The 12448-nt window shown below is 45.4% G+C and overlaps 1 protein-coding gene across 2 annotated transcripts in view; it reads right to left on the reverse strand.

Moving 5' to 3' along the window:
* Positions 1–12448, reverse strand: part of BIN3 (bridging integrator 3) — a 117618-nt gene that overhangs the window by 35571 nt on the left and 69599 nt on the right. For both annotated transcript variants that reach the window (XM_066639193.1, XM_066639192.1), the window contains exons 4-6: positions 11652–11713; positions 5615–5751; positions 4621–4661 (exon numbers count right to left, since the gene is read on the reverse strand). In XM_066639193.1, the coding sequence (XP_066495290.1) occupies positions 4621–4661; positions 5615–5751; positions 11652–11713 (240 nt within the window). The remainder of the gene's footprint in view (positions 1–4620; positions 4662–5614; positions 5752–11651; positions 11714–12448) is intronic.

The raw sequence follows: 12448 nt of genomic DNA on the forward strand, positions 1-12448 counted from the left end.
GCCAAACGCCTCCTGGAGCTTTGTACTGCTGCCCCAGAGAATAGGGGTTTTTATCCTGCATGCGACTCTGATTACAATATATTGCCACTAACGATAATTGCCTGGGTTGAATTTATCTATGTCTTTAGCTAATAAATTGTAAGGACCACCACTGAAGGGAGTAATGAAGTACAGCTGTTAGAAATCAAAGCCCATTTCTAGGTCAAGGCGAGTCTGGGAGAGGCTAGGGAGAACGAGCTCCCCTGGGAGGGTAATACCTAACAGGAAACAAGTGAAAGAACCCCAGAGCAGTTTTGCATTCATCTCCAAAACACATGACGAGAGTGCTCCTTAATCAGGAGGAGGGAAGGGCATAGGCCTGCGCATCTTTGGAGCCTCTTGTTAATACCCAGATGGATCCCACAGCTCCTTAAAAAACGTACAGAAACCTCTCTCTCTCTCTCTCTCTCTCTCTCTCTCTCTCACACACACACACACACACACACACACACACAGATATAAAGAGGGGAAAGGAAACATCCAAGTTCACCCAAAGGCACAGCCAACTCAAATGTGAAACTCAAGGAACGCATCTAATGCAGGCTGTTTCTGCACTCAACCTGCAAAACTGGAGGGGGGGGGAAATAACATTAGGGGGCTAGAAACGGGGAAGTCCAAGGATGAAAAACCATGGAAAGGACAGAAACACAGCAACCAAGAAAGAGGACGCAGCCAAAGAACTGGTCTGAACTCCTGTGACAAGCAGTCACGGACTGTGGTTCAGATTTGAGAGTCACTGTGGTCCAAGGGCTGAAGAGCTGGCAGTGGACCCAAGTTGTGTTTGCATTTAACTTCTAGAGCAGCCAAGAGCTCGCTCTGGAGTCTCAACCATGGGACTCCATGGGAATAAAATGAGGACACCACAGCCTCCCTTAATTGTTGCAACACAGGATGGCAGGAGGAGGGGGCTGTTCACGACAACAAGTGTGTGGTCCTAAATCTCTCTCTCTCTCTCTCTCTCTCTCTGGGTTGATCTCAATGTGGGGGCAGGTATTTGCAGTGGTCAGCTGGCCTGTGTGCACTGAGCCCTTCCCCAGTCGGGCTTATTCGTGTTCTTGGGAGGCTGGCAGAAAGTTTAAGCAACACTTTTCCATCTGCCTCCTCTTCAAATGTGTCCCCCATCCACAAACTGTACTAGTGTCACTAGTGTACTAGTGTCCTCATACTTCTGGCTCATTCTAAGCTATATATCACTGTAATTGTACCTGCAATGCTAGGGACATGTTACATCTCACTGGGAATCCGGTATAGGTTTTATCATACACGCATTTAGACTGTTCAGGGACAACGTTGACTTAACCAACTGGTTTTAAATAAAAATCATCTGAAAGACAAGAAGTAATATAACTTTCAAAAACATACATTTGTTTTCCTTTTTATATAATTAAAAGCTGATTCCAGTAATCATTCAGATTGAATCAATGCAGAAGGCCAAGTCAGTCACAGACTTATTCCTTGACACTGAAATAACTGCAGCTTTGACAAGCCCTAGAGTTGCCTCCAAGGGGTGGCTGATGTGGTGGTGGGGAGCTTGGGCCACCTCTGTACCTGAACTGCTTTCCTAGATGATGGCTCTGGTTTGAACCCACATGTCGTGGTAACTCCCTCACCCCTAAAATGAGTGGGAAGCTACAGTAGATTTGAAAAGCTGGCATATTTTGTATGAGGTTATTCAGTTTTTGTGCTTTCCAACACAAATCCAATATAAACATTAAATGGAGTCAAAACACATGGACGAAAAGAGATGTGATAAATAAAGGTGAGATAGACCAGTGAAGGTGGTATGTACAAAAGAAAAACCCTGATGGAGGCAAGGCTGTAAGTCGTACAGACTCCTAAAACACTAGATTCCCTCAGCAAACTCTGCCTTGTTAAGTTTCCAAACATATCACCATATCCATGAGAGTTAGAAACTTGTTTTGAACAAAGGAAGGGGGGGGGGGGAGAGAGAGAGAGAGAGAGAGAGAGAGAGAGAGAGAGAGCGCACAGAGATGTCCCAGAATCTAAATTCTGCAAGGAATTCTGGAATTTCAGAAAATTCAACTGCTTGGCTCATGATACTAAAGTGTGCAATTTGTATTTTACTTTCCTGCTTGGGATTAAAGACAACAAAAATGTCAGTTGTAAACTAAAGCTGTTATTGAGCAATTTCCCTCACTCACTGTCTTATTAAAGTCATTTTATTCTCTCCTAAACTATCTCCCTGTAATAAAGACGTGATTCTTTCTGAAGTCATTTGGCTGTAGTAAGTGAAATTCTCCTTAAACATTTAAGGAGTCTCTGATGCTTGCTTATAGCTTCAGCTAATGCTAATAAGACTTAAGACACAGAAAAGATGTTCAGAGATGTACAAGGATAAAAGTATGTCTACAGGGTTGGAGATACTGTTGGCAGAGGACATGCTTTGAAATAGAGTACCTTCACATTCTACCCGCCTAGGGAGGGGGAAATGCTATTTCCAGCACAAAGATGACAAAACTCCCAGAAAGCACAAGAGCTGCAAGAGATTACAAGGCCAAGCTGTCTAAGTCCCTTGTCCAAAAGACAAGACCATCAACTCACTAGTCCCCCAACCAAGAAAATCCTGAGGCCAGTGTGTCATCCACAGGGCTGTGCATTCTTTGTGCTTAGAGGCAAAATCTGCTCTGAGACAACTCAAATTCTGCAACAACAGAAGACGGCATTCCACAGCTAGTCTTACACTATGCATCCCAAGCACATCTGCATGATTTGCTAATGCTGCATGATCTACAGTGCAATCCTAACAATGAGTTGGGCCGTAAAGCACGCTTGCGCCTCCTTGGGAGCAAGGTGCACTGGCACACAGCGGCTGAACCCAAGGCTGGCCGACGCAAGGCTCTGGGGTGGGCAGGGAGGAGGCAGATGTTCCGGGGCGGGGGTGGGTGGGCGGAGGGCACTCCCAGGGCAGGTGGGCAGGGAGTGGGAGGCTGTAATGCCCAAACGCCTGCTCTGCTCTCCTTGGACTTGTGCCACCTCCTGAGGTGGTGCAAGTCTGAGGAGACCCATAGGGGCTGCAGTGGTTTCCCCTTACCTTCGGCTGAACCACTTTGCAGTCCTATCTTCTGCTGGATACAGCGCAAGCCTCCTGGCTCGCCTGCTCCAGTGCAAGATAGGATTGCGCCCTTTTTCTGCTACTATTGTTTTATTGCTTATTACAAATGATATCCCTCCTTCCATCATGGAGTTCAAGCGTACATGGGGTTCCCTGATGGTCTCTGAGCCAAGCACTAACCAGACCCAAACCTACTCAGCGTCATCAAGGTGGTTTCATTACATGCTCTGGGGTCTGCTAAGAATGGGGAGAGGCAGGAAGCTACACAAGAAGCTGAAGTTTCACCCACCAACCCCTGGAAATCTGGCTCAAATTCCTCAGACTGCTGAGATTCGCTGGGCATTCACTGCTTATGCTTTCATGCAGACCCCTACAACCAGTCTAAGGAAGTCACTTTAAAAAACGAAGCAAAAAAAAACACCTGTGATTATCCGGGGAGTAAATTCTGAACCTAAGATAACATTTTGGGTTTCTTCCCCAGAACTGCAACATACAAACAGTTCTGGGACACTGCAAAAAGACATAGCTCCAAGATTACTTAAGAAAGCAAGTCCAAACTACATGTCATAGAAGGGAGAGGGGGAAACCTAAGATGACTAATGAATTTACCAGAGAAAAATCCCATTCTGTTATACACATGGTGATCAGTTTAGCATACACAAACCCAAGACTCTCAATCAGTTCAAGAAAGGGTTAGGAGCACTGTGAATCTGATCCCCCTTTTCTAATCCTGCCCCAATCAGTTTAATAGAAATTAGGCTTTAAAGACATCAGTGATTTCTTTCCTAGGCTCCCATGCATAAATTCACTATGCATTTTCTAATCTAAGCCATGCCAAAAAAAGAGGACTCTCCATGTATTTTACACTGCAGGCCACATTAAAAGGATACTATGAGATGGAGGACCAATGTAAATTTCTGAATCGCGCAGCCCAATCCTACATATGTTTCCTTAGAAGGGCTAACTCTATCCCTAGGTAAGCATACATAAGATTGCTGACTTACTTCTGAATAGACATGCACAGGATTGTGCTGCAAGTCCCAATGAGTTCAGTGGACTTGCTCTCACGTAAGTGCTTACAGGGTTGCAGCTTTAGTTCTACAAAACAATCTACTTTTTGTGTTTATGAGTAACAAAGAGATGCCAAACTGTGCTTGGCAGACCTGCTAATTCAAACACATCCTTATTTTGACTTTGTTAACCTCATAGGTAAAAGAAACAACAAGGTAGACTATGGTGGGGGCAGGGGGAATCAGGGATGTGGATGTATTGACGAACAAGTAAAAACACCTGCAGTTGGGATTCTTCATACTTGCTACTAATGTTTTGGATTCCCCTCCTCCCTCAAATGCAAGCCGAGTTTTGCAGAAATTCATACGCTCTCATGGGTTTAACAAAAATGCCTGGAGGGGGACACGTATCACTCGCCCCCATGCGAAATTATGTTCTCTGGTAAGAATTGCAAAAGCACCTGCTGGTGCACTTCATACAAAAATGTTGCTACTCACTTTTTCAAGGGTTCTATGACTGTCTTTTGGATTTGGTTCACCTGTCAGAGGAAGAAAAATAGTTAAAAATAGCTCTCAAGGGAGATGGTTGGAATCGTGCTTGTGCTATACAAGGAGACGTGCAGCAGGACCACAACACAAACAGTGTTTATGGATAAGTGCTCAGGGCAGAAGCCAAATTCCACTGCACATGGGCAGCATAAAGCAAACTGTGCATCACAACACCCTGGGGCACTGCAAGGCACTCACTGCCGCATTCTGGGATGCAAGCCACCTGGCAGGGAGACCAAGATGCAACCCTGCATACGGTGGCAGGAGGCAGGGAGAGCTCCCGTGTATGGTTTTCATGCACTTAGAAAATCCCTCCCATTCGCTCAGAGCATTTGTCTGCCATTTGTAGGGAAGCTGCAGGTCTCCAAACCTGGAAGTAAGTGACAGTGACATAACTGCATGATGCAAAACTTGTCACCACCATTTAGTTCCGAAAGGGAAGCACTGCCCTCAGGGAAGGCCTGTGAGCTCAGTGGCACAGCATCTGCCTTGCATGCAGAAGGTCCCAACTTCTATCCCTGATGTCTCCAGGTAGGGGAGAGAAAGTTCCTGGAGAGAAGCTGCCTGTCAGCGTTGACAATACTGACTTAGATGGACCAAGTCATTCCACCTTTGTTTGGCCAGTGAAAGGTCAGTGAAATGGTCAGTGAAAGGCAGTATCACATGTAAAAATCAAAAACTGGGACTCAAAGATAGTGGAAAGATGAAACCAAGGCTGGACACCAGATTCTGCAAATTGCAATACAGTCCTGGCCATGCAGCCCCTGATGTAAAGCTAATGTCATTCTGGGGTTTGTGCATACAGGGCCTTTATCAAATTAGAACAAATCTGATGGACTCTTCTGAGTAAAAAGAAGCTAAAAGCGCACAACGGCCGCAGCCATCCTCAGATAACACAATTTTGCCCTCCAATCTGCTCACATATCCTCTCTCTGGAACTCACCTTCTCTTGGTTAAAGGAATCCATCCTCTTCATGGCAGTGTCCAGGGCTGTCACCATCTCAAGGAATTTGGGGTCTTGCTCACAGAGTGGGTTGGACAGCAAATCAGACGAGATTTTCACAGCCGACTTTGACATTGCTGTAGTTGGAACCGAGCCCAGGAAAAGAGGAAGTCCGTTAGCGACAAAAGCTGCCCAATTACTGCTAGGACTAATAAAAAGTACACTAATATCAACAGGAAGTGAGTTCACACAGGCTGTGACTGGAAACCATCAGTGAACATTTAACTTCAAGGTGGTGCCAAATATACATTCTTTCCCCTTGTTCATTCTGTGGCTTTGTTTGCACCCCAGGCAGAACTACTGCTGAGTGAATCTGAACTCTGCAAAGCCACTGGAGAAGCTTAGGTTCTGCCCCTGTGAGTTGCAGACACAGTTTCAGGCTTGACAGAAGAGAGCTGGTGTAACATGCACTACACACAGGCTCAAAACGTCTGCCGGCAGGATTCAACATCTCACTATTGCATCAATAATACAGGTAGATGTATGGGAGCCACTCTGCAAAAGCAATGGCCCCCTCAAGGCAGTGCTTCCCAAACGCACCTGGTCATGACACCCCTGCAGCCTCTTCTTCCCATCTTGGATCTTGTAAGATCCAAGATGGTGGCACCCAAGTTTTGCACGATTTTGAGATTCAAGATGGTGGTGACCAGGGGAACAGGTAGGAGGAGCCACCAGCAACATCCTGCAGTACCCCTGTGAGTGTGCCATGACACCCCAAGGTGTTGCTACACACACTTTAGGAACTCCAGCTTTAACATACGTCAGTGTTATCATTTCCATATTGCAGATGCAGGCTTGAAAATGAGAGCACATGACTTGCCAAAGGTAGTCTACTGAGTTCATGGCAGAGGTGACAGTTGAACTAGGGACTTTTCAAATCACAGCTTGGTCTCATTACTCATGCTGCAAACCTATTTTCAGTATGCAAAGTGCTTCATAACAATTGTCTCATTCACCCTTACAACAATCTTAGGAGGTAGGCCATCAACACTCTCATTTTACCAAAGGGAAAAACTAATGCTTACAGCAAGTCAGTTGCTGAGGTTGACCCAAAGAGCCTGCATCTGAACCCAGATGTCACTGTTCAAAGGCCAGATACACACACTCTTGTGTGGGTCAAGTGTTTAATAATTCAGCTTCTCAGGAGCTCAGTTCATTATTCTGTGCCTAGACAAACTGAAACACAATGAGCAGACTCTTAGCAGTGCCTAAAATGTTAATGGGAAACTTTCCAGGAACACTAACCGATACCTTGGAAGAAGAGCTATTAATGAATTTGTGCAAAAGCCGAGATAATCACTCATATGTAATCAAGTCCATACTATTTAAATGCACCACTTACAATGTGGCAGAAGTAAGGCACTCTTTAAAATAGGCACAGGGGTGGCTAGACGCTGTCTTTTTCTCAACAGACTTTTAAGCACCGCTTAATCTCACCGCAGCTCTTTCACAACTAAACAAATCGCAGCCTATTAAGCTTTCGCAGCTTTCCAGCAGTTTTGCAAAAATTATCTTGTGGCAGCTGTGACAAGATAATGAAGGTAAAGCAGAGGTTGCACTCTGATGCACACCTACCTAAGAGTAAACTCCAAAGAGCACAGTGGTACTTACTTCCAAGAGAATGGACCTTGCTGAATATGATTTTACTTTGCAAGTGGTTCCAGATGTGGGGACAGAACCAGATTGAAAGGGCAGGAGGATGCTTGCCTAGGGAGCCTAAATTTGATGGTGAAGCGGCAGTGAGGTCCACCTGGTGATGTCCTTTAGCTCATTTAGGGCACTTTCACAGGAAAGGCTCCTCTTCCCCATGAAATTCCCATGCTCCATGATAGTATCACACTACCTCAGTTTGTGGGTGTTCAAAGACAGCTCATTCACAACTTTAGAAAAAAAACCATGCCCAGTGTTTCCCAGACTGGGAGGGAATCATCCCCTCCCCCTTGGAAAAGAAGGTCAGATACCAAATTCACCTTGTGGCAAAGCTGCCAACCAATGGCAGAACTTTGAGACCTTGAAGACAAAGTTTGATCACAGCAAGTAGACAACACACTGCTGTCCCCCAGTTACTCCAATCCTTTATCATTCTATTTTATCAACCGCATTTCTAGGAACTATTGTCTGAACTCAAAATGTTGTTTTCTGAAGTTACATGCTGCATTAACCATTAATCTACAAACAAGAATCTTGTAAAAACACCATTAGTGTCTCTACTATTAAGATGAATCAAGATGGCAAAACAAGAAGTTACCTTGTACAGCCACTGTTACTCAAAATGAAAACACAACTTCATTTTAACACAAGGAAAAGGTCTATAGAGAAGGAGGAATCCATCAAGTGTACTCACCCCACCTGATACTTCCCCCCCCCCCCAAAACACACTGCTATGTCTAAGGGAGTGGTGAACAGGAGTATGATCAAGGGGGAGAGGAGCTCCAGGATTTGTCTGACAGCAGAACAGCAGAAGTGCTCAGGTGCTCCCTTTGATGCTGTTCAAAGGACCTTAGCCAAAAAGAAGGATAGTCTCACCAGGAGACAAACTGAAAAAAACTGCCTAGGGATATAAGTTAATGTCTCAGGTTAGCCTGTTGTCTTTCTTGAGAGCTGCATGAAAGACAATATGTAGCAAATGTTACATTAAGGTTACAGTCTAGATTAATGTACCCAGGACTGAGAGCCCAATTCTGAGCTCTGCACACCGGCTTACCACTTACCACCGACACGCACTGCTGCAAACGTGCAAACAATTCGTGTAACAGACACCATCACCTCAACATACAAAACACTGTATAGAGTTCATTTCTCAAATGCATGTATTGCTTTATTGCACACTGCTATGATGGAATGGGGAGAAATGGCACAGTTTTCTATGCACTCAGCACCTACTTAGTATGTAGAAAAAGAACTGCTTGCAACAGGAGATGGAGATTTGACCCAAGGCTGACCAAGTCTAACATGACAGCACAGGCAGAGTAAACAATAAGCCTTCCATCACTGGGAAGTAATGGAAGGAGAGGGCACTGGGAAAAAAAAAATAACTGCAAAAGAGCACAGCTTGTGCTGTGCCAAGCTTTTGCAGAACCTTGGAAAAGCGAATTATAGCAGGTCACTCCAGTGACAGCCTCCCCTCACTCAGTTCCAGGGACCCTCAAGAGGACCTAACTGTGTAATTAGATTTGCCTAGTCCCATCCGGTCAGGTTTAGGTTTGTCCTAGTTTCCGCTCACCACTAGGAGGGACGAGCAGAATAAGAGGGCTCCTGTCCCCACTCTGTAATTAGGGATGACATGCCTTTAAATGCAATATCATCTCTCACTCTCTGGACAGGGCCTGAGCTAACTTGTAATGATGCCAGGAAGCTGGAAGGAAGGGGGAGAAGAGAGTCCTCCCACAGCCTCCTTTGGGGCTCAAAGTGATACAGCTGAAAACGCCCACTGGAAGGGAGGGGAGAGAAATCCACCGCAAGGAAACTCTTACTAGGCTTAGTGAAGGGACTTTTTTAAGGCTAGCAAATTGTTTTTTTCAGAAACAGGGGCACAACTCTGCACATCCGTACTTTCACTGCATGCACACAGATACATAACACTTTTTGTTGTGACAACAGCAGAGCCTTCTGCAATCATGGCTCTAAATGTGAAGGGCAATGGGGATCACAGCTGCCCTGGCTGCCTAGCATGCCTGCCACACACTCACACCCCATCCTGCTATGTGTCCTCACAATGGATGCAGTGTATGGACAGTGGGCTTTGTACACTGCACGGAGGCTGAAATAGGAACTGAGCACAACACCAAGGCTCAATCTATACCGGTGTGTCAAACATAAGGCCCGGGGGCCGGATGCGGCCCCTGGAAGCTTTTTATCTGGCCCTAAGGCTCTCAGCTGCGAAGGTGTTACAGCTGAAAAGGCAGTCCACATGAAAATGGGACTTTCCCAAATCTTGAAACATGATCAAGATTTGCTTACTTTCTCTTATGACCTTTGCAGTTAATAATTTTCTATATGAGAACAGGGTCTGATTTCTGGCCATTAGCTGCTTAATGATGTCACTTTCTGCTTAATGACGTCACTTCCGGCCCTCCGCTGAAGCCCTGAATGCTAACTTTGGTCCTCCGTACGAAACGAGTTTGACACCTCTGATCTATACTGTTGTTTTGGGTTATGATCAGGCAGACTGGGTCCACACACTATGAGATGTGCACAGGTTCCTATTTTAAGACAGCATCAAATGAACAGATGCAAGGCCAGCCTTCACAGGGCTTGCTATTTCATACTTTGTGGGCCATATTGAGGAGGGGGGGGGGGGAAAAAAAACTTCATCCCCTCCAATTCCTGCACTGCACAGAGCTTAATTATCTGCTCATTAAGTTATATGTTAGATTCACCCATTCTGCCAATCATAAAAACTTTTATTGTCAATCAAATTGAATTTGAGAATTTTCTAGTTTTAGGCGTCATACAACTTATTTTCCCTGTCACCCTGCCTGGACAAGGTTCACCTTTTTTCAAGGAATGGGGATGAAAGAGAATTGATGATTTGGTGTTCTAAGGAATGATGGACTTCATTTTTTGTTCATAATAATAAATACTTAGCAATTGTGCAGTGCTTTCTGAGTGTGCAGGGGGCTACACAATCTTTTCCTTTATTATATTACCTTTGCAACAACCCTGTAAGGCAGAGGTCCCCAATCTGTGAGGCGTGGCTCTCAGGGGTAGCGTGGCTAACGTGCAGGGGTGTCACAGGACACCCATCGGTCAGCAGGAGACCATGATGCGATGCTACAAGCAGTGGCAGGAGACTCTACGGGTGTAGCTCTGTGTATGGTTGTCATGTGCTTGAAAAAAGCCCACCCTGAACCTCTTACTGTTGTGTGCAGCGTTGCGCTCTCTGAACCCAAAGATCATTGGCAATGATGACAATGCCCGCAACTTATGGGAGCTATGCGCTGCATTTGCAGCAGGGGGGCTCACAGGCTTTGGGAAGTGCCGCTGTAAGGTAAGAAAACTTTATTCCTATACAGGGACTAAAGGGAAGATTTTATAGGTCAGATAGGGAAGAATGAAACACAGGCCAAAACCCTAACCAACTTTCCAGCACTGACATAGCTGTGCCGAAGCAGCAGGTGCTGCATCCTGCAGTTGGGCGGCAGTCACGGAGGCCTCCTCAAAGTAAGGAAATGTTTGTTCCCTTACCTTGGAGCTGCACTGCCTTTACCTCACTGCTAGAAAGTTGGTTAGGACTGTGTCCTCAGTGGATCGCCTGGGACCACTGAATAGGTTCATGGCAGAGATGATATCTAAACTGAGGGAAGTTCTGATTAACAGCTCAGACTCTTAGCTATTGCGCTACACCAGCTTTCTGACAACCAGCGGACATGGGAAAATATATGCAACCCTCTTAAATCTGCCCAGCCATGCTCTTTAACTGGTGGTTGTAATTTCCTTTTCTACAAGTTTCTGTCTCCAGATTGTTTAGTCTCGTCACCTTACCCATGTTTATTTAAATTCCATACTGTATGATGCGGTTGAACAGAGTTCCTACTTAAGAAGCTAACAGAGCAGGATGGGGTTGGTATGCAGAATAAGTACACACCTGTGTGCCAGATGTTTCCCTCTGAAATCTTAGAAGCAAACAGCTGTGTCGGTTGAGAGAGAGAGAGAGAGAGAGAGAGAGAGCGCCAGCAGGCAGCTTGCTCACTACTTCCTATGCTTATCACTGTATCATGGCCAAGCCAAGCCAAGCCAAATATTAGCCAGGGTTCCCTGGATAATTTTCCTTTTGGTCAATTAAAAGGATTTGCTCTTCAATCATTGGTTAGCCTCAGTTCCACAGTCCTCACATAAAACAAAATGCTCCTACCATCAAGGAGCATTCTCAAAAGACTGTGGATAAATCTCCAGTTCCACAACACATGGCCAACAAAAAACCTTGAGTAAAATCCCTATAGCCCTTGTTCCCACTTAGAGCATCAATGCTACTTACCCAGGTCTGCATCTGTGCTTTTCTTCATGTCCTTCTGAAGCTTCTTAGTCTGATCTTCCAGCCTAAAATAGCAAACAGAGTTTTGCTTTGATTTTTTTTTTTAAAGTGTGTGTGATGGAGTGTCCCTACCCTAGGGCAGTTTGCAGATAAAGGGAAACCAGGGGGTATGAGGTGAAACAGAGGGGCAGTGACTGGGCTACAGTGTGTAATACAGGAGTGAGACTGAAAGGGTAGGCATGGAGACAGTTAGGCTTGCACGAAGCCACTCAGCTGGGTAGCGATGGCGAGTAAGAAACATTTCTGGGTATACAGTTATGCAAGCTTTTGTTAACTGGAAGACAGCTGGTTCTCTTTATTTTTCTGGCCATCAACGTGTGACTTAGTGCATGTGGGTGGATAGGCTAGCGACAACGTGTGAAGGCTAGTAATTACTGCAGATTTATCTACACAACTCATGAAAACTAGAGACTTCCTTCGAGGAGATGCAATGGTTGGCTCTGTGTGCATTCAGTTAGGTCACCTTCTGTGACAGCTGGCAAAGAAGCTACTTTGGAGGTCACTGTAAAAAGGTGAACTCTGACATAGAAGTGAGTTGAGCCAGAGCAGGTCCTGGTGTGCAGAGGCCAGTTCAATCATTGGAATAATGGTCAATGGTTTTCAACTTCCTTAGATAAGGTAGGAAGTCACACACACACACCTCTTCACCAGGGCACACACCAGAATTTGGAAAGGTCAGAGAGAGGCTGGCACTTGCCCTGACCACAGTCTGTGCCTCCTCTGACAACTATGGCTGGTCT

The sequence above is a fragment of the Tiliqua scincoides genome, chromosome 11, assembly GCF_035046505.1.
Source record: "Tiliqua scincoides isolate rTilSci1 chromosome 11, rTilSci1.hap2, whole genome shotgun sequence".
Classification (NCBI taxonomy): Eukaryota; Metazoa; Chordata; class Lepidosauria; order Squamata; family Scincidae; genus Tiliqua; species Tiliqua scincoides.